The 27836-nt window shown below is 51.6% G+C and overlaps 1 protein-coding gene across 1 annotated transcript in view; it reads left to right on the forward strand.

Moving 5' to 3' along the window:
* The window catches only part of SCD5 (stearoyl-CoA desaturase 5), a 143997-nt gene extending 118103 nt beyond the window's left edge, over positions 1-25894 (forward strand). The window contains exons 4-5 of the mRNA XM_082726513.1: positions 20563-20795; positions 25044-25894. Of these exons, the coding sequence (XP_082582639.1) occupies positions 20563-20795; positions 25044-25234 (424 nt within the window). The 3' untranslated portion in view covers positions 25235-25894. The remainder of the gene's footprint in view (positions 1-20562; positions 20796-25043) is intronic.
* The last annotated feature ends 1942 nt before the right edge of the window (positions 25895-27836 follow it).

Genomic DNA, 27836 nt, shown 5'->3' on the forward strand with positions numbered 1-27836 from the left:
TTACATTTTTATGTGAGTCACAGTTTTTAATTATATGCAGAACATGTCTAGAAGAACAGAAAAACTAAGGTAAATATAATTTATGCTTGACAATAACCATACTTGTTCTTCTTTCAGGCCATTAGTGGGGCAAAGGAGGGGGGCAGAGGGTGAAGGTCAAGTCAATCCATCAGCAGTTGTTAGATTTGGGTTTAGTGTACCACAGACTTCAGTAGATAGCTGTTGTTATCATTTGCTTAGAATAGACCCGTGAGTACTGGAGAGGATTTCTAAGTATTAATGCTTTACCCTCAGCTTTCCACTGCCACTATATACCTGCACCACAGAGGACATCTGTCTCGCTGCTCTGGCCCCTATGCCAAGTAGGGGGACTTCTATTGTTTGCTTCTTTGTGTGTGTCTTCTTGCAGGGGTTTGGCATTTCTTTTTTGTCCTGGCCCTGGATGAGTCTGAGGCAAGCTCTGTGTGCCTGAACCTTGGGGTTAAGGCTTCTTGATTTCTTGCCTCCCCCCCAGCAGTAGGAGGTCTCTGCTTTGGAGCAGTGCAGATTCCTGGACACAAATCTGGGTACAGAAGGTTTTTGCTTCCACTCCTCCATCAGCAGCAGTGGTTCTGCCTATGTGTGCAGGTGTGGCGAGAGTTCCTTCATCCCCCTCAGAGATGAGCAGAGTTTGTTTCTCTTATTCTCACAGAAGCAGTGGACTTTTGACTGGTCCTAGAGGCGAGGGTTTTTCTGCCCTCCCTCAGTGGCTTAAGACTTTGGCTTTGCAAGAGAAGTCTCTGGGAAGGCTTTGTGCTTGTCTTTTGGCGACAGCTGGTTACCCCCGCGTGTCTATTTGGTGAGGAGGACTCTCTCCGATCTTCTCCTTTGCCTCTGACTTTGTTGTGAACACCCAGTGCAGGTTTATAGAAAAGGGCTGGAGGGTGAGTGCAGATTCCCTTGTCTGAGGCTCTCAGCTCCTCCAAACGGACACACTAGCTCACACTTGGCCTTTAAGGAGTCATTAAATTTTTAGCTGATTTCTTTTCATCAACTAATATGGTGGCCACCTCTTTCCCTTATGCTTTACCAAGTGAAGGAATTCATGAATGGCCTAGTATTCTTTGGATTTCAAGTCACTTAGTTGCCTTGTGACCTCATTTCTCTGATGGGGTCAAGAGAAGTTATTATTTGTATATCGCCCACCTTTTCTCATTGTTCTGATGGAAACATTATTCTCTTGTGACTTGTTACATCCTAAGTGGAAGCAGAACTCTGTATCCTATTTCACAGGACCTGCAGTTTTTGCCCAGTGGAATCCTGTTCTTTCCAGTTTTAGTCCCTGCTTAATATTTCGTTGTGATGATGGATCATTATTTCTGATGAACGTTGAAGGATTTTCACCTTTTTTTAAATCATTAAAACAATGCCAAGATGAATAACTTTATACATAAATTTTTGATCATAGGTATGATATTTTCCTTTGGCTAAAATCAGAATAGCTGAGTCAAAAAATAGGTGAATTTCTCAACTTGTGATATTCATAGCATAATGGATTTGTAGATCTTTGATTAGTAGTGAGGCTAAATATGTGTTCGTATGTTTTTTTCTTCCATTTGCCTTTTAAAGGGAACATACAGTTATTTTCCTCACAACTCCAAATCCTCCACTGGCTGAGGACAAAGATACCATCTCTTCCTCCTTCCTCCATTTTTGTTGAAGAAAAAGATCTAACAAAGTGAGATGCCAAAACCCACTTTCCTACCCAGAAATGTCCTGCCTCTCATGGAACAGGAAGGTAGAACAGCCACAAATGAATCTGGTGTCTAGACAGGCAACAGAACGCATGGAACATTTGCATACTTCTGGCTGGTACTCTCCCTGGTGCTCTGAGTGGGATATACTATTTGATAAGTAATAAGAGTCATTTTAGTGCTGGTTTGCTTCATGGAAGACTCTCTTTCTCAAGAGTCCAGCTACTGCTGAGCTAGAAACAGAGTAATACAGGAGATGTTGTTTAAACAAGTGGCATCTGAAGGCACAAATGCATATATTTAAAGGAAGAAATAAACAGGAAACAGACCCATTACTTGCTGCCCAGGCTGTTGTCTTGCCATGAAATGATTTACAAGGTTAATGTCTTTGCAACAGCTCTTTGGTGAAAACCTCTGATGGGCCGAGTCCCTTTCTCAATCTGAAAGAGTGTGATTCATACGTATTTGTGAGGTTCACGTACATTTTCTTTGTTACTGATGCAAACTTCAAATGGCAGTGTATTATGGGGACCCCTTGTGAGTTGAGAGTTGAAGTGAAAATATTGTCTTAAGTAACAAATTTGTTGATGGCTGTTCTGTTACCCTCAATGAATATTTAGACTTTTCATGTGCAGCTTGTCATGTCAGAGCGATTAGGGAGATTTTCCTTTGACACATTTTATTCTCATTCCTCAGTCTTCCTGTCACCATGTCATATCCTGCTGCATCTGTCATGGAACGATTAGGAGAGAGATGAGGTTTTTGTTCATAACCACAGTTTACACGGGAGCCCTGCAGAAATTACACCCCAGTTAGGGTTCTCAGCCGTTTTCTCTACTCCTTCATCTGTACTGAGGGTTTCCGGAGACAAAGAAGGGCCCTCAACCAGGAGGCCGTGCTACAAGACGGTTTGTAAGTTGCACAGAAGAAGGTACATATCGAAAAGTAACCCTTTGTGGGGGGGTCCCGTTTGACTTCGTTATTACTCACTGAAACCACTCTTCCAAGTGGCTCTTGATGCTGCCTGCCCTTCCAGTGCCCCTGGAGGCATTTTGAAGGTCATAAGGGAGACACCGCAGTGGGACTTGGCGATAATATATCCAGTAACGCTTGATGCATGCGTATTTCATGTATGTACCGTATCTCTTGGGGCTCACATATAAAGTAGTAGAAGTTGACCATGTGAAACGTAGGCAGAGTTAGAGTCTGAATTGGCACCGGTCAATCATTCGTTCATTTGGCTGGCCGAGGAGGCAGTTAGGAACGGAGAGGTACAACAGACTCTCGGAATCAGCATGGACCACTTTTGGCATTCTCCGGATTTCGTCTCCACAGCCATAAAATGGTGATAGTGGTGGTATCTGCCTTACAGAATTATTCAGTGAATAAATCAGTTAATGTGTGCGAAAGCGTCCATCACAGAGGAGATGTGCAATACATATGTGTGTAATTAGCCACACGTAAAACTCCATGCGGAAGCTCTTCCGTTTCTGAAGAGCTGAGTTCTAAAACCCCACTCACGTGCCCTTTTCTTGCCTAAGTTCAAAGTGACTCGGAGAGGTTTAAGTTACTGGTTTCCGGATGACAAACCTGAAACCTAAGTGGGCCCTTCGAAGCGTTAAACCAGAAGCACTCTTCTTTACATCCTATTCAACGCTTCCCCCCAGATGTGGACCTCCTATGGCTCCAGCACCCTCCTTGGCCGACAGATGGGGGTTGCTGGTTTGGATGGGCCCTGAACCCCGCAACTTTGAGCCTTATCTTGGAGCAGACACGTGAACACTCTTCGCCATACTTGTTCATACTCCCGGCTTCAGCAGGATTCATGGAGTCCCGGCCGAGGGATGGCATTCGTCGTGACCAACACAGAGCCACAGCCCCCAGAGGTCGTCTCTCTCCTTTCACCAGTCCCTGTTCCTTCTTTCGATCATGATTCGGTCTCTGGCCTCGAGGATTCTTCCAGGTCTGCCAGGTGACCCCCGCAGTCGAAGGCATCCCCTCGCCGCTTTCAGTCTTGAAAAATTGTTTCTACTTTTGTTTCCATCATAATCATGTGCCTTTTTCTTTTTCAGCATTTTAAATGTACTCACTGCTTTTACACTTTTCGGACTGGTTTACTGACATCCATAACAGAGCTCAGCACTGAGCACCAACGCAGCTAACCACCCCCTGACTAAGGAACGATGTGTGACGGAATGAAGGCTTGTGGCTGCGGACACTGTCTGCTGGTGGTGGGCAGCGTTGATGCCCTTTTCCACCCTGCTTTGTCTGTACTGCAGACAGACTTCCTTAAGTGGACAAGTTGTAAGTAGAGGCATTTCTGAATTCAGGGAAATGGAAGAGATAAAGAGAAGAAACGGGATAGTCCTGGCTCTTATTAATCATATCATTTAATTGGAAAGAAAATAGGGGCGCCTGGGTGGCTCCATTGGTTAAGCATCTTGACTCTTGATTTCGGCTCAGGTCATGATCTCAGGGTCCTGGGATGGGGCCCCGCGGATTAGGATTCTCTCTGGATGGCTCCGGTGGTTAAACGTCTGCCTTCGGCTCAGCCTGGGATGCAGCCCCGCGTCGGGCTCTTCGCTCAGCGGGAAGCCTGCTTCTCCTCCTCCCTCTGCCCCTCCGCCCCACATGCACGCACGCACGCTCTCCGATAAATAAAATCTTTTTAGAAAAATCTTCTTTAAAAAAGATTCCCTCTGTCCCTCTTCCTCTGTCCCCTGCTCGCACTCTCTCTTAAAAAAAAAAAAAAAAGGTAAGAAAAGACACATACTTATAAAAGGTAAGAAAAGACACCTACTTATAAAATAACCAGGGCCCTCCAGTCCATATAGGAAGGCAGCCGAGGGAATGCGCAGCAGAGGAGAGGAGAGGAGAGAAGGGCGGGACGAGGTCCCTGAGGTCCCCGTGAGTGACGGTCCCTGGCCTTCTCCGACACTCTCCTTCTCCCCGGACAGAGTCTCTCCCCTTGTTGTAACTGCTTCTACAGCCTCAGTCAGTGCCCGCAGTTTTCTAAATACATGTCTTTGATGTTTTGTGTTCAGGTTCTTCCTAGACATTCTGTAATTTGTGTGGTTAACGTTGACAGGAGTCGCCGAGTTTTTATCCCAGGGAGAGGGCCCGGGGTGGGTGTGCAGACACCTCCTCTCCCCCCTGCTATCCCAGGTGAGCAGCAGGAACTGTCACGGTGCCAAGACTTTTCCCAAGTGCCACTGGGTGCCACACCTGGAGAAGATGTCATGAGGAGGTTGTTGCCCAAAGACAGAGAGCTCCAACAGAGAAGCACCAGTCAGCCTGAGAAATTAAAAACTCACCCTCTTCTCTGCTTGCTTTTCTCAGAGAAATGCTTCCACGGATTCAGAAAACTAAAAAATGGATGAATGAGTGAATGAACAGGAGCATAGGCGAAAGCTCCCTTCCTGGGGGGCATACCTCGTTGCAAAGGGTGTTCTAAGAGTCAAATTCTTAGTCCAAAATACTGAACTTACAAGATTAAAAAGGGTGAATTCCCGGGGAGAGAAAGACCAAGGAAATTACTGTCGGCCCACCGGCTGAGGAAATCTGTGTCAGAAATCAGCTTTGAACTGTCTCCCTGTCCAAGTCACTTATTTCTCCTCACACTGCCTATTTTCACATAAAACAATAACTAATGTGTCGCACAGATACAAAGACTCTCCGTGCTGAGATAATGTGATTTGTCAGGACACGTTCACTGACGCAGCTGAAGCGCGCTATCTCTTCTGACATTCGGCTCTCTCTTACAAACCTTTTCTTGTCTTGTCTTTCATTTTAAAATAGAGAAAACAATTACTCAGATGTCCTAACTATCCAGAGATGTAGACAGACCCCATACATCTGCATCTGCTTCAGGATAAACGAACAGGCTTTCAAATCCTGTCCAAGAAAGAACCTGGGTTTTTAGGACAATGAAGATGTTCACTTGCCATGGGAGAGCCGGTACTGGCTCTCGGGGGTTGAGAAAGCAGTCATCTGGCATCATCTGGAACCTAACTCCAGTGCTCAGCGCTAGAAGGAGATCCGAAGAGTCCGGGAAGCCCAGGTGGTGATGAGGGCATGTCTGGATCCTCAGGGCCAGGGGCTTCCCGGGAAAAAGAGGAACAGAAATGAAGAAAGTGCTTCTCACTCGGTGTTCCTGGGATGGCTCCGTCTAAAATGCAAACAGGACACTTTCTCTGCGGGTCCTTGGAACTCGTGCTCTTCTTACCTGCACAGGCGCTGGCAGGTCAGGGGAAAGGCAGCGGGAGACTCCGGCCTAAACCGCTGACGTTTCGCGTTGAAACTCTGGGTCCAGGTCGTCTTGCTGGAAAGGACGCGGCAGTGAGACCTGAGGTCCTTGTCCCGCCGGTCCCCTCGCTGTCCCCGAGCGAGCCGGAGCCACGCTGCCCGGGTGCAGACGGGCACGGGTCACTCTAGGGGGTCCCCGCCGGTTCTCGGTGCCAATCGTTTTGCTCTTGAAAATACAAAATGCTCGACCGCTGGGGCGTCTTGTCTCGGGCCTGTGTCTCGTCTTAGGAAAACGAGGTCGCTTTCGGCGGTCACTTTTGTCATCCCCGGAGCGTCCTTACCTGTGGTCCGGGCGCTGGGCTCGGTCGCCGCCCCTCTCTGCGCCGCGAGTTCTCCCGGCGCGTCGCCCGAGGCGGGGTCTGAGCGTCTGAGACGGATGCGGCGACACTCGCGGCGACACCGTGACCGGCAGAGCCGGGATCTGAGCGGACTCGGCCCCGGTCCAGAGCGCGTGGTTTTCTGGGACCGGCGCGGCGGCAGCGACTCGTTCCTCCTCGTCCTGCGTCCTGCGGCCCGGCCGGGTCGGGTCTGCGAGTCTGCGGGTCCCGGTTCTGCCGCGGGTCCCGGTTCCGCCGCGGGTCTGGGCCGGAGTGAGCGGCGAAGCTCGCTTGCGCGCGAGCCGAGCAGCCTTGGAGCCTGGTCGCGGCTGCCCCTTGCGAAAGGTGACGACGGTGCGCTGTCCGCTGTCCCCGGGCCGCTCCGTTCTGTCCCGGCCCCCCCCCACCCCCCGCAGGGCCCGCCCCCACACGCAGCCCCTCCCCCACCGCCTTCGCTTCTGTCCTCCGGCCGGACCCGCGCGGCTCAGAACGTGCTTCTGGACACGGCGCCGTCAGCTCCCCTGGACGCTGGTCGGAAACGCAGGTCCGACCCCCCAGGCCCCGGCGGTTCCGACGTGCAGCGACTGTCGGGGAAGCAGATCTAGAACGTTCTTCTTCACCTCGACGGCTCTTCCTGGCTCTTCCGAACAGGCCCCCGGAAGCTGAGGACACGGTTCGGGGACCGTCTGGACAGTCCGCCCTCAGCCGGTCTCCGAGGTCAGCGAGCTGCGTCCGTCCAATGCCCCCGTGCGGCAGGGCCCCCGCGGACGCGACGCTCAGTCCCGCTGCTTCTGCTGCCCCGGACCGTCCCGTCGGCAGTGCCGCCCCGCACTGAAGCTCGTTTCGGAAACTAGAGTTGTCGTTCGCAGAAACGTTACAATGTTAACGCGGGCGGGTTTCTTGTTACTTTAATGAACAACCGGTTCCGCATCTGGTTGGTAACATGCGCGGGTTGTAGACGCGGTTTCGTGGGCTCCGTTCTTCACACCGAACTCGGACGCATCAGCCACTCGCTTCTCGGCAGCGGGGACGGACCCATGTCCCCGCAGAGACCAGAGCTCTCCGGGCGCGCAGTGACGCCTACAGCGCAGGGAGGTCCCGAGTCCGGGGAGTCCGAGACCCGGCGTCCCGCAGTCCCTGTCCCCGGGCTGCAGGGCGCGGGCCTGGCGCTGCGGCTGGTCGTGCGGGACCCGCTCAGTAGACCATAGACTCCTTGAGGAGTGACTGTCCCTTTCATCTTCCTCCTTATGGGACTAGTGACCCGTGGCACCTGCACAGGTACGTCTGGGACTGAGGAGTGTGTTTACCGTCCAGTTTGTGCAGAATGCTGGACAACCCACAGCTGAGAACCTGCTTTTCAGGTGAAAGTGTGTGTATGACGCTGTCACCCTCAGTTGCTGAGGTAAGTGGTCCCTGAACATGCCCACCCACGCTGGCACAGGCCCTCCCCCTCATGGTAGGGCTCGCAGCCTCCCAGTGTGGTGCGGGCGTTCAGGGAACGCACTGCGCGCTCATGCAGTGTCTCCTCACACCGCAGGGATCTTACTGTCCAGGACTCCCAGTGCCTCTGGCCCTTAAAGGTATGGCGAGAGGCCATACCTGTAACATAGATCAGCCAGCAGAAGGCCCTTTGGCCACATCTGCTGGGAACTGACCTTGGCCAACTCCAGTGTGAGGAGGGAGGAGGAAAGGGCTCTTCCCTGAGCAGAATCCTGCCTGAGACCAAATTCTACCATAGTTAACAGTTGGGGACAAAAACAGCCATGCAAAGCACTGGTCGCTTGACGAAGCCTCACCTCCTGCCCTTGGGGACATGTCGGTGAGCCCTTGCAGGAAGACGTGTGGTGGCACTCTCTGTCCCTGCCTCGTTGGGATCCGGCCACGGAAGTCTGTGGTCGGGCGCAGGAGGGAGCAGAGCCTTTGGGGACGTCACTCTGAGGAATAGGGGTCGCAGAGAAGTGCCTACATGGTATTTCTAGCCAATGCAGTATTTCGGCCACTGCTTTTACCAGTGAAAACTCATCTCCCTTATCTTAATTACAAACTTTTTGGGGTGATTGGAGATAAAAATAGTGGAAGCCTGTAATGGGCCTCTGGCTTAGGAACTCACTGGAGTGTGTCCAATGCCGGCTGAGCCCGCCTGCACTGTGGCCTCCAGCCCCGCTCAGGATCCAGAAGCTTGTGTGGGGGCGGGGCGGAGCAGGGGACCGGGTTCTGGTAGCCACGTTCTTCCTGCGCCGTCCTCCCAGAGGGAGTGTTGGAGGCTCCGTCACGCGTGAGGTCTTTCGGGCCCCCAGGCTGAGATATGAGCGGTGTCTGGATCCGAAACACACGGCCCTTCCTGTGGCTGCCCCAGTGTCCTGCTTCCACACTGCCTCCTTGGGCTGCCCCAGTGTCCTGCTTCCACTCTGCCTCCTTGGCCTGAACTCCTTTTGTAAAGCCGTGGCACATAAGCTTTTGTCTTCGGCCCTGCCTTCTGGGGAACCCAAGGGAAGACCCTCATCACCATCAAGGATGGTCAAGTTTTGTTCCAAAAACTAAGAAGGTAGAAGAATGGGGAATGACGTCCCCATATAGTTCTCTTTATGTTGATGTAATTGAACGTGTATACCGTCCGCTGGTCCACAGCTCAACTCTCCAGACTGACGGTCTTCTGGAGTCTTTACAGCGCAGTTGTACGGATGGGATGTTGGACAACGCGGCAGCCGTGGTTGAGGGGGTTTATCAGGGTGGGCTTCCCGGAAGAAATTAATTTGAACTGAGTTTTGGAGGCCTGAGGAGCTTTGGAAGGACGGGCTGCTCGGGTGCAGGAAATGTGCTAGGAAGCCTGTGCTGTGCTCAAGGGTCATCACGTGTGCAAGGGGGAAGCCCGTGCCCACCAGCCTATTCTCTCTCAACCAAACAGTCAGCCTACCCAGTCAGCCGGCTGTAGCAGTGAGCCTGGTCCTGGAGGCGGCTGAAGCGACTCCCTCCACTCCTTTTTGGCAGAGTCTGGTGGCCCATGAGAGCTTATCATTGATTAGAGCTCGGAATTAAACGTGTTCCCTTGGGTGGGGGTGGGGAGCTGAACTCTGTTGGTGACTGTCCTTTCAGCCAAAAGGCCACATGTATGTAGGCCAGAGTGATCAGGGGAGTACACACACGTACACACACACTTCTGTCTAATATCGCTGTAATCCTTTTAACATTTTACTGCCAAAAGAGTAGGGCAGTCTCCTTTTTAAAAGTACTATTCTTTAAATTCTTTTTTTTTTTTTAAAGATTTGTATTTGTTTGAGAGAGAGAGAGAGCGTGTGCACATGAGATGGGGGAGGGGTGGGCCCGAGGGAGAGGGACAAGCAGATTCCCTGCTAAATGCAGAGCCCACGTGGGGGTCTGTCACCCATCATGGGGTGACACAGGGCCTGACGTGGGGCTGATCCTGGGACCCTGAGGTCATGACCTGAGCCAAAGTCAGATGCTTAGCCAACTGAGCGACCCAGGGATGCCTTTAAATTCTTTAAATTGACCCTTCTTTGAATTGGATTAAATTTTCTTACCTAAATCCTACACCAAATCCTAAAGTAAACAAAGAAAATAAAAGTTCAACAACAACATCAAATGTTTGGCGCCTCGGGAATCGAGTATCTCTTTGAGAATCTGATGAAAGCTGTGGCCTTTGAGCCCCCAAAAGGAAAGTACACAAAGGAGTTTGCACGCAATTTCCCAGGTCCCAGAGTGAGAGCAGGGTTGTGTTTTCTCCTACAGCGCTCACTTAATCTCAAATACCAAGGATGAGCATGGAATGGAGTTTTGAGGGTGAGAGAAACTGGAAATGCAACTTTGTATAAAAAATTACTGTGTAAGTGATTTTATTTGTTGATTTAGTAACCCTTTTCTATACACAGTCAGGAACTAGTCTGTGCTCTGATGACTTAAGGGGAACAATTGATAAGGAAGCAGGAAGGGGGGAGGTGTGTGGGAGTGAGGAAGGACAGAGGGACGAAGAGCCGGGAGAACAGAACTGCAGTCTAACCAACTTAGATTGTGCTGAGACAACGAGAGAAGCACTTGGGATCAAACCATTAGGAGGGTAAACGGACATCATTGCTTTTGCCAAAGACAGATGGATCGTGGTCCTCACTCCTTCTGGCACAGGCCAACAGTTCATTTGTTTGCTGGGCACCTACTGTGTTAACGAGTGCTTTGTGTTCAAGGAACCATGGGTGATGAGACTTAGATCAAGGAAAATCCTGCCCACAAAAAACTTGCCATCTATGTAGAATCAAAGCTTTGAAAAAAGCCCCCCCCCCAAATCTCCTCTTGACCCTCCTTATTCTGTCTTAGCAATCAGCGTGCCTGGGTCTTGTCTTCAAGCACGTCATTGCTGGTGAGGTACAAATAATGTTCCTTGTGTTGAAATTCTGAAATGATTGTGTTTATCTTTCAAACTGCTGCTTAGCGAATGAATGTAAGCTGTTTGTACAAAGACACATTAAATTCGAGTGGATGGATGCCACCCCCATGTGCAGACCTCCAAAGCAAATAAAGCTGAAGGCAGAGAGAAAATAAAGATACATCTTGCCAGTTTCCAAAGGAGATGTTTCCATGGAGCAGTCCTTCCCCGTCTCTGCGCCCTCCGTGTTGGGAAGGAGAGGCTCCGGGAAGATGACGATCATGCATCTAGATAGTCCAATTTAAAGATTTTCTTCTACGGGAAGGCGTGTCACGAAGTAGCACAGGGGAAGTGGGGGGTCGAGACCAGATCTGGAATGATCAAGACTTTCAGGACACCCTTCAGACGCAGTCATCGTGAGCCCTCTCACTCAAAGCCATGGCAGCACCAGAGAGGCAAAATTGAGAGCACAGCAGCAGAGCCCCTTTTCAAACCCTTCGAAGAGTCTGGAAGATTTTCTGAAGCTCCCCATCAGGGTGCTTCCTCTTCAGGTCCGCATCCAGAGGCATCATGTCTTTCACTTCCTAGTGGGCAATGCCAGAGGGGCCTTAGCGGGGGGTAGGGGGGAGTGCCGTCCATTCCATTTACAAACTGCCGGCTGTGTTATCTGTCCTCTCAATGAATGTTTAGTAAACATCCCGATGATTTTGCCTGGTTCCCTACAAGATGCCAAAGTTGTAGGAGAAATGACTTTCTGGCTAGGTTTTAAGTGAAATCACAAAACCAAACGTGTAATCAAGACGCCAGTGGCAGCTCATCGCTCATCATTAGGATGCATTTGTGGGGCTGTAATTTTTCTGTCACCTGCGGTGGTGGTTACTTTTTGCATTTCCTGAGGCCAGCCCCCCTGGAAGTTGGCAGTGGGAGGGTCATTTCCCCTTCCTTCATGCTCTCATGGTCCCCCTTGGAAATCTCACACACCACCAGCTTTGGACTACTGTGCTTAGGTTTGGTCAAGCCATAGGAAATGCCTGTAGGCAGAGAACCACAATTTCTTCTTCACCGAAAGAGAAAACAGTTTTAAGATGCTTAGCACACTCAGATTTGGGAGGAAGGGAGGGAAAAAAGGAAGAAATCCTAAATCCTTTCTTCTCCATAGAACAAATTTTTGGCCTCAAGTCTATTTTTTTTTAAGATTTATTTATTTATTCGAGAGAGCAAGAGAGAGCGATCGTGTGTGCATTTGAGTCGAGGAAGGGGCAGGGAATGACCCATGAGATCATGACCTGAACTGAAACCCAGAGTCAGATGATCAACCAACTGAGCCACCCAGGGGTTGTAAGTCTCAAGCCTGTTTTTAACGTTTTAGTTGTCTTTATTGTGATCCATTTTATTGGAATAAAAGTAGTCTTTTGGGAGTTGACAGAGTGGCCAGATGGCGGCCCACATCTTCATCCGTGTTGTATCACTTGCACTCATGCCGGTTGGGGTGTCATGGTGAGTGACGGCACTTGCTTGGGTAAAGGGGCCTCTTCTGTTGAGCTCAGTGCGGAGAAACATCTTCCCACGGTGGAGTCGCTGATGGGAATGGGCAGGTTTCCAGAGTCTGTTGCGGGCCTGTTCTTGCCAGCTGTGACTTTGAAGCTGTAGAAAGCGGCTCCCAAGCAGCTGGTAGGGTGAGCTTGAGTGCTCCGGCGCTTGTGCTTTGGGCTCAAACCCATGCGTATCTGGTTTCAAATCTGTGGAGGGGAACTACTCTTCCTTGGGTTGCTCTTGGGTTCATACCAACCGCTGTTTTTCTCTCCCTTGAAGGTTCTAGGAGTTTCCTCCTGTCTCGGGGTCTGAGTAGCCGTGGAGAGACAGAGAGGAAGCCACTCACATTCCAAGCCAAGACCAGACCTGTCAGAGTGGCTGTTAGATATTGCCAGTGAGTTGCCGTGTTCAGCAGCTCAGAGAATGGCCTGAAAGCTCGTGCTCAGAAATCATCCTTTTAAACCAGAGCTCTGAGGCCTCGCACTGAAATGGTTGGGATCTGGGGTTTGGGGCCTGATGGGCACGAATGTCTTTAATCATGTCGTTGGTTTCATATTCACAATCCTGTGTTGGCACTAACCCAAGAGATAAGCGCCTCATGAAGAACCCAAAAGCAGGCGGCACGTGTATTGTGTGGTTTGTGTTTTTTGGAAACCTTGGCATTTTATCTCTCACACTCTGGGTCCTTCTGAGTCACTCTAGGGTTTGTATTTTCCTGAGAAGCTTTCTCAGTAATTTATTAACCAAAGAATCATTGGCTTCATTGTTCCACAGATAAGGAGGAGTGCCTGCTCTGGGCCGCGCCTGTGCTAGACTCTGGAGAGTGGCTTTCTGCTGGACTCCATCCGTCCAGCAATATATCCATGTCACAGGACAGGTTACCCCAGAAGCTGACTCTGAGGTGGATATTATGTTATAAGAAGTGAACTGGATAGGGTCTTAGGGTCAACACCAACAGAAGAAGGGCCGGAAACAGGATTGGGCAAGGGAAGAAGCAGGGTCCTCTCATCGGTCCATCAAAGGCCTCAGCCCACCATATGGTGGGTTCTGAAGTTGGGGTGACTCTTCAGAGCCATTGAGAGATGAGGCAGTGGGACCAGGCCTAGGCAATGAACGACTCTCCTTACGTAAGGTTAGTCCCTGGATGGGGTTGTTAAGAGAGGGCGTGACCTAGAGCAGGGCAGCTCCCTGCTGCAGAAGCAGTGCTGTCAGTGACTGTCCACAGAGAGGAGGTCCGGATGGCACGTCAGCGTCCACGGCGAGTCCTACCTTGCGCTTGGCGAGTCCTACATTGTGCTCAGTGACTCCACAGATGGTCCTGATTCAACAGCCTTGTCCCAGAGTGAGACGTCAGTTAGTTAGTTAGTTAGTTAGGGCTGGTTAGTTCAGGAGCTCGTTCAAGGACCTTTCCAACGTTCTGCTCTGTCAGCCGAAGGGGTCCGCTTTGTTCCTCAGTCTTCTGCCTGTCACGGTCACAGACGGCTATAGTAGGTCCTGGGGTCACTGTGAAAAGAGAAGCCACTTCTGCCCGTGTGTACTTTCTGTGGTTGAGAAAACATTCTCTCATCTTGACCTTTTTCATTGTGGTAAAATATACACACATTTCAACCGTAAGCGTGCGGTTCTGTGGCATTAAGTACATTCCCGGTGTTCCCGCGCTGGGTGGCCGTCACCAGGATCCATTCCCAAGCCTTTTCCATCATTCCCAGCAAACACTCCACAGCCATTAAACAGGGGCTTCGCTTCCCCTCTGCTTCCCACGCTTCCCTCCAGTTCCGAGGACCAACGATCCTACTTCCTGTCTTGGTGAATTTCCTGTCCAGGGACCTTATGTAAGCGGAATTATGAACAATGGTTGTCCTCTGTGTCCGGTATATTTCACTAGGCCTGTTTCCAAGGTCCCTCCGTGCTGTTAGAGCGTATATAAGACTTTTGTCCTTTTTGTGCTGGAATAATATTCCATTATACCTGCATATACAGACAGACATAGACACACACACACACATTACATATACATCTGTCTGTCTGTCTATACGCACACCATTTTGTTTACCCATTCATCTCTTAATGGGCACTTGGGCTGTTTCCCCTTTTTGGCTACTGTGCAGAACGCCGTCGTGAACACTGGCATGCGAGTGCATGTTCATGTCCCTGCAGTCCATCCTTCTGAATGTGAGCCCGAGAGTTGAATTGCTGGGTCATATGATAACTTGATATGTAACCTGCTGGAAGACTATTTTCGTTAGCAGCCGCGACATTTTACATTTCTACCAACAATGCATGAAGGTTCTGATTTCTCTGTGTCTTTACCAACATTGATTATTTTCCTTTTAGAAATCATACCCATCTTCCCTCCATGGCTTATTGACCACTATTGACCAATTCTTAAATTGATTACTGGGAAAGTGAATGAGATCATCACTGATGGCTTCAAACCAATCAGGACTCACATCGTGGGTAGAGTCCACATTTCCTGACAGACACGGCTGCAGGGACAATAGTCGGCTATCTGAACAAAATCAGAGCATTCCAGCAAGAAAGGCTGGGGGCAGATTATAGGGAGACTGCAGCCAACATCCGCAATGGAGAGGCTTTATTTAAAAATATCAGTGCCTGGGGGCGTCTGGGTGGCTCAGGTCATGATCTCAGGGTCCTGGGATCGAGCCCCGCATCGGGCTCTCTGCTCAGCAGGGAGCCTGCTTCCCCCTCTCTCTCTCTCTGCCTGCCTCTCTGCCTACTTGTGATCTCTCTCTGTCAAATAAATAAATAAAATCTTTAAAAATATATATATACCAGTGCCTGGAACAGAAATGCCCTTTGATTGAGTCGGTCTACAGTGGGTTTCCCACATCAGTCATTTCTGAATGTTCACCCAGTTGACTGGAACGTGGAGTCAGGACTGAGACCCCTGACCTCGCGGGCAAGGCCACCGGCTAAGCCAGCAGCTCTGAGAGCTGGGAAGTACAGTGTGCAGCCCAAACGCCGGACAGGGCCTGCCCTGGGGGACGGAGGCAGAGAGGTGATACCTAGACTGGTACTTGGAAATGTCAGGTAAGCCAGGCCAAGGACACAGACACAGGAGACAGGGAGAAGACGGTGCCAGAGGATGGGAATTTCAGTCCCGTTGGAGTGTAATGTTCCAGCCTTCGGATGACAGTGTTTTTATCCGGATACGTGCGACTCCCAGAGCATCAGCTAGGCCTCACGCTGCAGCCTGGTTTACCTCTGGGTAAGCCTACCCATCCCCCACGGCCTGCGCTCGGTAAGCCGAGTAAATAGCAGGTTGTCTGCGCTGCGTTTGGAGCCTGCCTGTGCTTGGTCCAACCAGTGTGGCCTTGAGGAAGTCCGATGACCTCTCTGGAGCTCCAGAAAGGTCCTACAAAGTGAGGCTACAGCGAGCACCTTACAGAGCTGCTGCGGAACCCGATGAAAAAAGGTGTGTGAGTACCGCACAGTAATACGCCGATGGGTCCCCAATCTCTGTCCCCATCAGACCTGTCTCGAGCACCTCTGATCTCCGGACCCGTCCGACGAGCCACCACTTGACAAGGCCCCTGAGTGTAACGGCATTTCCCACCTGACAGCTCTAAGGTTGAGCCCCTCAGGCCCTGCTGGAAACCAGCCCCCGCTCCTTCCCTCGTGGCCGCAGATGCGGTCTCCATCCGAAGTCATCCGCGACTCCCTCCTCTCCACAGTCCAGTCTGCTAACCAGTCCTGCCACTCTATTTTCAAAACGTTCAGAATTTGACTGTTTCTCACACCCGCTGCCCGGTCCTGGTCTAAGCCAACGTCCTGTCAGGCCAGACTTCGCAGCGCGTCCTCGTTGTTCCCCGGCTTCTGCCCCCCCAGTCCATTCTCCACACAACTCTCGGGGTGACACTGCTAAGATGTAAGTCGGGTCCCTCCAGTCCCTTGAGCCAAATCTGCCCAAGGCTCCGTCTCGCTCAGGGTGAAGGTGGAGACCCTTGTGGTGACCCGCAGACGTGCTGTGACTCGGCCGCCATTTTTCTCTTGTCTCCTCCTCCCCTGCATTCACCTGCCTCAGCCCCAGCTCTCCTGCTTGGCCTCGAAAGTGCCAGAACACTCCTGCTGCGGGGCCTCGTGCTTCTGTTTCTCTGCCTGGAGTCTTCTGCCCCACCTGCCACACGGCTAACTACAGTGTCCCTGAGTCCTTCCCGAGACCTTGTTTTAAGTGGTGGCACCAGCCTTTGACTCTTGTTCTTCTCCGCTTACTCCTGCCTTTGTAGTTACCACGGACGTGCTCTGTGTGTTACTCACCAGCTTTCTTCCCTACCAGAGTGTGCATACATGTACATTTTTGTCTGGTGCACACATAATACATGTGTTTATACATCTTCCTACCAGGATGCCCCCGCTCCCCAGGGGCAGGGATTTTGTCTGGTTTGTTCACTTCCTATCCCTAGTACCAGGACAGGACCGACACGCACGTCGTAGGGACACAGTGCATTTGTTAATACCACGTTTTACAGAACAGAAGCCCGGGGCTCGGTACGGTTAAACCATCTACTCAAGGAAACACAGGCAGGAAGTGGTGGAGTTGGGTGGTTTACGGCTCTGTGACGCTTTACAACGCACGAAGCCCATTCAGCGAAAGCACAGAGCGATGTCAGGGCCCCCCAGCAGCCTCCTCCTACCACAGCTGAAGAAAGGAAACCCCCCAGTGAGGAAGGGTGAGGGGCTGGAGGCCTCACCGACTCGCTGGTGGACCCTGGGCTGGGGGTTCAGAGTTGAGTGTCGTTGAGCAAGGAAGCCGGGGAACCATCCCCACACTTGTTCTGACGCAAAAAGGCCAGCGACTGTAATGAAGCTTCTGGAAGCCAAGAGGCACAGGAGAAAGGCCCCTCGGCGGCACGGGACGGCGTCCGGTCTGTCTGATGGCTGCGGGGAATTTTTGAGGCAAAGATCAGCCTCAAGACCCAGGCCACTGGCTGCCCCACCCACACCCTCTGTGGCCCCTAAAGTCCCCTTCTATTCATTCCACTGAACGCACAACAAGGAATCCTAGGGACTCCTCCTAGGGACGAGCATCACAGGACGGCCCTCTCGTTAAACCCACCAGCGCTTCCCTGCAAGGACTGTTGCAGAGGGTCTGTTTCTGAGGAAGAGGACAGTCAGCTGGACCGGGTTGTGCTGGGGCGTGAAGCCCAGGCCGCCTCCCCCCACTCGGGAAGCTACGCGGCTGGGCTCTCCCTCCGCCAGAGCCCGGCCGGCAGGCGGCTTCCCTAGAAGTTCAAGTTCAAGTTGGTGGGGGCGGGGCGTCCATGGAAGAAGAGTCCTGTGAGCTGAAGAGGGCTGGGGCAGAGCTGAGGGCCAGAGCGAGGGCCTGGCCTCCTCCTGGGGGAACCACGGGCCCCTCTGTCTGTGCCCAGTCTGCAGGAAGGAGGAGGCGAGAAGGTCTGAGAGCGCTTCGCCGGGTGCTCAGCAGAGCAGAGCAGAGTTTTCTTTCTCCTCCTCCTTTTCAGGAGCGAAACGAGCAGCCAACCGCTCAGATCAGGACTAGGAGAGGCTAATCTTCTTCCTGTTTTTGAAGATTTTATTGTTGATTGATGGATTCAGAGAGAGCCCATGAGTGGGGCAGGGGCAGACTCGCTGCCCAGCAAGGAGCCTGAAGAGAGGGCTCCATCCCAGACCCCGAGATCAGGACCTGATCTGAAGGCAGACGCTTAGCCAATGGAGCCACCCAGGCGCTCCAGGACAGGCTCTTTTCGAAGGTCCCGGACTGTAGCCCAGAGAGTGGAGGAAGGACAGAACCTTTTCAGTCACAAAATGCCTTCTGTTGACACACGGACCGGCCTGCTTTCCTCCCCGGCGTGCGGACGAGCAGCAGAGATCCGTGGCTCTGGCCACCTCTTCCGATTTCCCTTCAGAACACCCCCTCCCTGCACACACTCACCACCGAGCCCCAGGGCCTTGGCAGGGCCTGCGCGCCTCTCCCGGGTCCCCCTCGGCCGGTGCTCCTCTCTGGGAGCGTCTTTGCCCACGTGGAACCGCCCTGTCCCGGGGTTCACCCCTCGCAGGGTGTGCCCCGAGGCCAAAGGCTGGGTGATGCAGGGAGACCTTTCAGTTTGGGACGACTCTAAAGGGTCATCCAGCCCCAGAGGTTCCTGTTGGATCTGCTGGAACTTACTGGAGGTGAGCTTCTGCCTCCGCTCAGCCTGCCTTCCTCTCCCTCCCTCACGAGTAGCCCTTAAGAGCGGTCTCGGGGCCTGGGGGGCTCAGTGGGTTAAGCCTCTGCCTTTGGCCCAGGTCCTGATCTCAGGGTCCTGGGATCAGGTCCACATCAGGCTCCCTGCTCAGCGGGGAGCCTGCTTCTCCTCTGCTCACTCTGCCCCATGCTCACCCACTCTCAAATAAGTAAATAAAATCTTTTTTTTTTCCTTATAAAAGTCGTCTCCCGGAGTCTTCTGCATGTGACTCGAGGAGCCCAGCACAAGAGCACCAGTCCCTGCAGTGCCTCGCCTTTCCCTGTAGCCACAGCCCACTCATCTGACCTCCCAAGGACCCTCTTTCAACTTAAATGATTTCATGTGCAAATCCTGTATGTAAGTGTGTTTTGCAGATTGCTAGCTGTGCGTAAGCGTTGTTTGTGTTTGCTGGGCACCAGGTGAACCCTTGGACACCCGTGTTCAAGTCGCTGGGATACCAAGATAGCGCATTGAAGGGGATGGTGGTCTCCACAGTGATTCTGCCTGGATCTGAATCTTGGCCCGACTACATCTCGGTCTTGTAACCTCGGCCCAACTATGTAACCTTTCCTTTGCTCTGTAAAATGGTGATATTAATGGTCACTTCCCCCTAGAGTTATTATTAGGATTAAATGAGCCAGTACATGGAGAGTTCTCAGAATAGCCATGACATATGATTTGCACATAGTATATATTCCTTACTGGGTCCTCACAAGACCCGCTGTAGGTATTATAATCACCACCTCCGGTAGACCCCCTCGTGCCCCACCTCCTACTCTGCCCATCTTTTCACACCAGCTCTTGCCGCAGCCACCTGCTGACCCCAGGTGTAACCCAACAGCACCTTGCTCAGCCGGACGCCTTATTCCCTACTTCCTGCCTGGTGTCTTTGCCACCTCCACCTGAGATGCTTCCAGAAATGCACTCAGCCGTGCTGACCCGAGCAAACTGGAGGTGTGAGGGAGCTGATATCCCGTGTGACATACCTTGGCCAGGACACAGTTAGAGGCAGTGGGAAAACAGCCTTTTCTTTCATTCCTTGAGAGAGTAACTCCGAAGTGTGATCGGTCCAAGTTCAGATGTCCAACACATGAGCCCCCTGGTTTGGTTTCCCTCCTTCCCAGAATAGACTACCCCACACATGTCCTTGCCTCAGGCTCTGCTCTTGGGGAACCAGCCAACTGCACGCAGGAGTGAAGCAAAAGAAACAAAACGGCGGGTTCAACGCCCAGAATCAGATCGAGACTCAAGTTCAAGGCTTCCACCTCCTGAGTGTCGTTCCCTCACACTGTGCCATTTCGTACATACGCATCTTAACAGGCCTTCAGGAAGCTGGGTTAGGCTGCGTGAGGCCGGGGAGGAAAGAGCTACGAACTCCCAGCACAGCCCCTTTCCTGTGCCTGCACAGAGCTGGTTCCACATGGCCAGAAGGTGGGAGACACTGGTTCCACCTAACTGAGGCCTGGACGGGAACCATGTCAAATCTGTCTTTGCATCACCAGCACTTGTGGCCTGGCGTCCAGTAAGTGCTTAGTATATAACTTGCTGGGTACACAGGTCTGACAATCAAACTGCTGACGGTTTCTTTGTAAAGATGACTTTTTATGTGGCCCTGCTTGTGCCTAGCCTTATTACTTTTTTTTTATGCTGGCTTGGAAGGTACTCTCCAATGAAGACAGAACATTTTTTGAGAGAGGATTGGATTATTTACCTTTGTGCCAAGCTAAGACAGTACGGAATCACGTGTATGAAAATTACTCAAGAAATAGGTGTTTCTTGAAATGACTGGAGACAACCTGATCATCCAGCTGATTGACAGGTGAAGGAAGGAGCGGGGGCCATCGAAGGGGTGAGCTGCCCTGCCGCTCCCCAGAGCACTCCGCCTGTCCCACCTCCACTTTGGGTTTCCTGCCTCGCCCTCGCAGGGATATGGGTTTGCAACCCCGGGACAGGGTGACACACAGTGGGGTGTTTCCATACAGAAAGCGTGGAAGGAGGCAGCTGGCGCCTTCCTGACCTTCCCGGTGGCTTGCTCGGCCCGTCCCTGCCACCATCCGCAGGGCCCGGTGCCAGCATGACGTTCTGCCTTGCAGGTACTATAAGATCACCGTGGCGCTCATGTGCTTCCTGATCCCCACGATGGTGCCCTGGTGCTTCTGGGGGGAGAGTCTGTGGAACTCCTACTTCTTGGCTTCCATCCTCCGCTACACCATCTCCCTCAACGTCACCTGGCTGGTCAACAGCGCTGCCCACATGTACGGGAATCGGCCCTACGACAAGCACATAAGCCCCCGGCAGAACCTGCTCGTCACTCTGGGTGCCATTGGTGAGTTGGGGCAGTGAGAGCCGATGGGAAGTACGGCAGCTCAGACTTTCTTGGCTGTCCAGTGGTTTTCTGGAGTCCATAAAGAGAGGCAGTGGATTGGAGTCGGGGGGAGGAACTTGGGCTTTGGTGGTAGAATCTTGGCTCTTGGATAAGTCACCTAATCTCTCTGATTTAGAGTTTTCTCATCTTTGAAATGGGAATCGTGATGTCTACTTCACAGGGGTGTTACGAAGAGTAAGTAAGCTACTAGTGTGCACGGCTTAGGACAATGTCTGCCATACAGTAAGTGATCAGTAATTAACAGCTACTTTTTTTTTTTAAGATTTTATTTATTTATTTGACAGAGAGAGAGATCACAAGTAGGCAGAGAGGCAGGCAGAGAGAGAGGAGGAAGCAGGCTCTCCGAGGAGCAAAGAGCCCGATGCGGGGCTCGATCCCAGGACCCTGAGATCATGACCTGAGCCGAAGGCAGAGGCTCAACCCACTGAGCCACCCAGGCGCCCAGCAGCTACTTATTTTTACCGTGGAAATGTTCCTGAAGGAGCCATCTCAGGTGACTTTCTTCAAACTGCCCTGACCATTCTAGCCTCCACTGTCCAGTTGTCTGACTGACCATAAGAAAAAAGGCCTGCAATCAGAGAGATGGGAAGAAACAAAAGTGCGGCATCTCATGGTGCCACAAGATGGTTAAGAGCGAGGCCTCCAGATTCTGATGCGTTTGGTCGGGTCTTGGCTCCCCCACTTTCTCTCCGGGGAAGTTGTCGGACTCCGCCACACCTTGTGTCTTCCTCTGTCAAGCGAAGACGGACAGTGGCATTTACCTGCTGCTGGGGTCGTGGGAGGGTTCGATGAGTTACCGCGTAGTCTTTGCAGCAGGGCTTAGCACAAAATAAGCCTCAGTGACGTTATTTTTATTCCTAGCTTTACAGTGTAAAGCAAGTTACCGGCCCCTTCTGTATTTTTAAAATGGGGATAACTGTGGCAGCAAGCTCGGAGAGGGGGATTATAGGTCTGCACACCCGTTAAAGCCCTCGCCACCGCGGCTGCCGCACCGTAAGTAATAAAGAAACACTGGCTGTATCTTTGTGGAGGCAGCTCGGGCTCCTCAGAAAGCTGGGCCTTGAGCGTGGAGGTGGAACCCGGAGAGGAAGATCCTACTGTAAGGCAGCAACGGTCTCAGGAGCAAGGAGTTTCCGCCACCGCGTCGGTAGGCTCGCGCACTTACTCAGACCCCAGGATCCTGTGTTGACGGGAGCAATGACAGTGGTTAAATAAGCACCAGTTCAGCCATGGGGACACTGGCTAAGCCGAGAGAAAAGTGTCTTGGAAGGAGTTTCTGATGCCACTGCCACTTCCTCCTCTCCCTTCATCTTCCTTTACTTTCCTGTTTATTTTGAGAGAGGGAGAGAGAAAGAGTGAGCTGGGGGAGGAGCAGACTCCCTGTGAGCGCAGAGCCCGACACGGGTCAATCCCATGACCCCGAGATCATGATCTGACCCCAGATCAAGAGCTGGACACTTAACCGAGGGAGCCACACACGTGCCCTCTCCCGTCGGCTCGGAGTCAGCACTGGCCGTGTCGCCCCGACTACAGTCTTTTCAGAAGATGAAGGGGACAAGACGGGGTTCCATCTTGTGTAGGGACAGGGGGCCGGAAAGCCCAAGGACAGGAGCGTGGCGCAGGCCCTCAGGAGCCGGCTGTTGGCTTTCTGTGCACCAAGGTCAACAGTGGGCTCCTGGTCGGTTTTCTTCATTCAGGTCCTGGGAAGGCTCCTGTCGCATTGGACTGTGCGGTAGATGGGGGTCCAGCCGGGCTCTCAGTGCGGGTGTCTGCTTCTGAATATAGTGGGGGAAACTCCTCCACATATACTCAGGGGAAGGAAAAACACCACCAATGTTGAGGAAAGAAGGGGCAGGGTCAAGTAGACTGAATTAAAAAGAAAACGGTAAAGCACAGATCTGCCCATCGGGTGTGCTCATCGCAGAGCAGAGCCTTCAGCTGTGGTCAGCAGAGCTGGGGGATGGCGAGGACCTACTGGGAAGTAAAGGGGGGGCACCTGGGCGGTGCAGTCGGTTGGACATCCGACCCTTGGTTTTGGCTCAGGTCATGATCTCGGGGTCGCGAGATCCAGCCTGGTGTCCGGCTCTGAGCTCAGAAGCTTAAGTAAGACTCGCTCTCCCTCCCCCGCCATGTACGCACTCTCTCTCAAATAAATAAATAGATTTAAAAAAAAATAAAGAAGTAAAGGAAGAATCTAGCAATTCCTCAAATGGTTAAAAATAGTTACCGTATGATCTAGCAACTCCACTCCCAGATTTGGGCAGAAGAGAAGTAAGAATCGACGTCCGCACAGAAACTCGCACGTGAGTATTCATAGCAACATGACTCGTAATAGCCAAAATGTGGAAATCATCCAGGCGCCCGTCACCGATGAATGCGATGGAGACCTGTTTGGCAATAAGAAGAAATGAAGTATCGACACCTGCTACAACCTCGAAAACTTATGCTAAGTGGAAGAAGCCAGTCCCCAAATCACATATAGTGTGACTTCATTTATATGGAATCTTCAGAATAGACAGATCTATGGGGGTTGTATTAGGTTCTCTAAAGAAGCAGAATCATTATAAATATATACATATTAGGACACATATATATGTGTACACAATACACACTACACATATACATGTACTGATATATACACATGTGTACTATTCTATACATACACTATACAGTTTCTGTGTGTAATACAGTATTGTATGTTCCTCATAGTAAATCCCCGTGGAGATACAGAAACAGTAGGGTATCTACACAGGTAGGTATATCCATGGTGCAGGATATAGATAGGTAGCCTGCTATTTCTGTGTGTGTGTGTGTGTGTCCATGTCCACACGTGGGTGTAAATGTATAGAGAGGCGTTTATTATGAGGAGCTCACAGGATTTCGGGAGCCGAGAAATCCCATGGTCTGCCCTCTGCAAGCTGGAGACCCAGGAAAGCCCGTGGGATCGTTACATCCGAGTCCTAAGGCCCGAGAGCCAGGGGAACAGGTCGTGGGAATCCCCATCTGAGGGCAGGGGAGGATGAGATAAATGTTCCAATTCAGTCACTGAGTCAGACAAAAAGGGCAAATCCCTCTGGCTCCACCATCTGTTCTGTGCAGGCTCTCAGCGGTGGTCGCCCACCGCGCCCCCGTGGGGAGGGGGATCTGCTTCATGGAGTCCGCCGGTTCCGTGTTCTGATTCCAGACGCTCATCTCCTCAGAGCCACGGGCGCAGACGCGCCTCCGAGAAATGTTTGATCTGGGCAAGGCTTGGCCAGTCGGGGGGGACACGTAAAATTAGCCACGGTAGAGAGAGAAAGTAGGGGCTGGAGGCTTGGGGGATGGTTGGGGCAGAGAGCACAGGAGTGTGGCCCTTCCCTTTACGTAATGAAAAGGTTATAGAATTCATTGTGGTGATGGGTGCACGACTCGGAAAACACTAAAAGCCAGTAAATTGTACTTTGAATGGGTGAATCCTATCTCAGTAAAGCTGTATGAGAGTCAAATGAAAGAAGCCCTGAGATCCCTCCTCAAAATACTTTAATTAAAAAAAAAAAAGTAAGGGAGGAAAAGCTATTCAGCAGGAGGGGTGGAAAAACCTGTAGCGACCCGGGTCGGTAACAGTCCGCTCTGCGACCGCTGCCCTGGCCCAGCCTCGCGCTTCCCGGTCTTCCGGACTCTCCAGCGAGGTCCCTCCAGCCCACGGAGGCTATTCTCCCTTCATGGACAAACACCCAAACGAGGAAATGGTGGGGCACCGGGGGGCTCAGGGGGTTAAAGCCTCTGCCTTCGGCTCAGGTCATGATCTCAGGGTCCTGGGATCGAGCCCCGCATCAGGCTCTCTGCTCAGCGGGGAGCCTGCTTCCTCCTCTCTCGGCCTGCCTCTCTGCCTACTTGTGATCTCTGTCTGTCAAATAAATAAATAAAAATCTTTTTTTTTTTTTTAAAATGAGGATCTGTTACAGCCATTTAGCATTTAGTTTCTGAAGTCTGGCCCCGAAATTGTGATAACATACCTACGGTTCATACGGGGAAATGAACCTCGTGGCTCTGTGCTGACTGTCTCGTTATTTTTCTGCTTGTACTTCGTGGAGCCAGTGCTCTCTAAGAGCAGACACGAAGTCTGCTGCGCACAGAGCTCCGTGGATGGTGGGACTCGGTCTGTGCAGAGGTGGAGACGGGTTATTTCAATCCCACTGTGTCTTGCAGGTGAAGGCTTCCACAATTACCACCACACCTTTCCCTTTGACTACTCCGCCAGTGAATTCGGCTTCAATTTCAACCCAACCACCTGGTTCATTGACCTCATGTGCTGGCTGGGGCTGGCCACGGACCGCAGACGGGCAACCAAGCCGATGATCGAGGCCCGGAAAGCCAGGACTGGAGATGGGAGCTCGTGAACGTGGGGCCGCCGTCCGCTATGTCTGCCATCGACACCTGAGTTCATGGCTCCTGTTACTGTAGTTCTCTTGCGTTGGATGTGGGTGGGGGCAGAGGGCAGGGAGGAAGCAGAATCTATGGGGTTTGGGAACTTTCTCTTTGTCTCAAAATAATGTCAACTGTCAATGAAAAACATTTTAATGTCACCGTAACTATGATTTAACATTAGAGTGTAAGACGTGATTTAGTCACCGTAGCTACAGTACCTCAAACACACATGGTCTCGTGCTTGTACGTGATGTTGACCCTGACAGGATGAAGGAGCTTAACACTGTCTCGGGGTGATTCAGGAGAGCGTTGATTTTCTTTTCTAGCAGTGAACCCAGCGCTGTTCTTAAACCCATCATCCGAAGGAGCAGAGAGGCAGCGCAGAAGACAGAAGAGTGGGTCCAGGGGTGCCTGGGTGGCTCAGTGGGTTGAGCCGCTGCCTTCGGCTCGGGTCGTGGTCTCGGGGTCCCGGGATCGAGTCCCGCATCGGGCTCTCTGCTCAGCAGGGAGCCTGCTTCCTCCTCTCTCTCTGCCTGCCTCTCGGCCTGCTTGTGATCTCTGTCTGTCAAATAAATTAAAAATCTTAAATAAATAAATAAAGAAAGAAAGAAGAGTGGGTCCAAGTGTCTAAAGAATGTCTCTGCTTTGTAATTCCTGCGCGTGTGTACGTGTGGTGCTGTTGCTTAAGAGAGCGGAACACTTTGAAAGACAACGGCACGGGAAAGGGCTCTCAGACTCTCTTTTTCCCTGTTTGAGCTTATTAATGCTCCACTCTCTCGCTCCAGAAGAGATCTGCCCGGTGCCCAGCCCGGGTCGGGTCCCCATCACGCCCAGCCCGTCCTACGCTTCGGTGCCCGTTTGGCTGTTTGGTTCTGTTATAGAATTAAGTTCAAATCAAGGTCTCGTTTCGGTGTTAGACACCAGATTCGTACTCTGATCGGTCCCAGCCACTGAGGCAAGTGCTTCCGCTACTCCTGCTAAATAAGCATCTCAGTTTTCCACACCAGGCATCAGATCTTAGTAACAACAGTTACCCAGAACTCAGCGTCTGCTAATGTTTCCCCTGCCTGCGGCCCTCCTTGATTTTGCAGCAAAACATAAAGCGATCATCATGTAGCTTTGGATTTAAAAAATCTTCCGTGTGTTAAGTCGCCTTGTAAGGAGCACGTTGAATTAACAGGACAGCATCTCCTTTGTGTCAGTTGTCAGCGCAAAAGGATGTTGGAGCTCCTTGAGGATAAATCTTTTCAGGAAAGATGTAGGGACTTAAAACTTTGGATAAAAGAAGGGGTGCTAGTAGGAGATCATCAGAATGAAGTTCTTCACCCAGCAGCTGTTGGACACTGTTGTCTTGCCATTAATAATGTACAAACTACGAGTGACGCACAATAAATGATTCTGAATTCGCTGGTGTCCTTGCCCAGGTGCTTAAATGTTGTTTAGAGGACATCCTCTCAGGGGCCCTTGCTGTGCCACGATGACCATATGACTTCCACTTGATTCAAGCGCTGGACTAACAAGACAAGGCCTCCAGTGCCCCATTCGCCCTGGGCTGGAGGGAAGGTCTGCTAGTTTTATATTTGGAATGCAGAACCCCAGTGGTGTCATCCCCACTTCTCACTCACCAGAATGGTCATTTGTGCTGCTTCCAGCTGACGAATGGGCACCTCGACTCCTGCCTGTCACCCAAGAGAGCAGGAAAGACACCTTCCCTCCCCGAGCCCCAGCGGGCCCCACCAAGAGTGACCAGAGGCACAAGGGATGGGATCAGCTGTGCTGCCAGTCCTGCCACCCAACTTTTCCCTAGTGCTGCCCCACTCTCTGCCCTTCTTTTGCCCCAAAACACCTGTGTCCCTGCCCTCAGATACAGGCTTCTTGGCCTGCCTGCAGCTGAGTGGGGCTCCAGCCGGGGCCCCCTCTGGGTCTGACTGGCAGGTACCGGCTGCTTTGTACTGAGTAGTGGTGGGGTATAACTGTATTCCGAGTTGAGTTTGGATCAACATGACCTAAAATGATTGGGAATATTTCCGTGGCTCTTTGACCCTTAAATGCACCAGTCATATTGCTTGCCCGTCTAATAGGAAAGGCTACATTTGGAAAAACTATTTGAAGTCTTCTCACAAAAGGAGGATATTCCCCCTTCTAGACCAAGTAAGTCCTGAACCTCACTGCTCTGAACCCAGAGCCATGTATTTAGCTGCAGCAGTGCCCATGAATGAGGACTGGGGTCATTTGCTCAAGGAGTGGATGGATCTAGATGGAACTAGATCACTCCAGAAGCTTCCATGTTAACATTCCCCACAGGTCTCAGCAGCATCTAAGGGAAGAAAGTAACCCTGGGACATGTCTCCTAAGACTATCCAGAATGGCCCTAGAGAGGTTGGGACCTTTTTTTTTTTTTTTAAGATGATCAGTTTAAAGTAAGGGGATGTCCTGTCCTTAATCTCCGTGTCTTGCAAGGCTTATTTCAGAAGCACCCACCACGCATCCCGGTGCAGGGAGCCAAGGGGAAGTGGTTCCAACAGAGCTTGTCCCCTGCGTGCTATGAGCTAGCCGGGTACGGCAGAGCCACCT

This window comes from Mustela nivalis (assembly GCF_964662115.1).
Source record: "Mustela nivalis genome assembly, chromosome: 4".
Lineage (NCBI taxonomy): Eukaryota > Metazoa > Chordata > Mammalia > Carnivora > Mustelidae > Mustela > Mustela nivalis.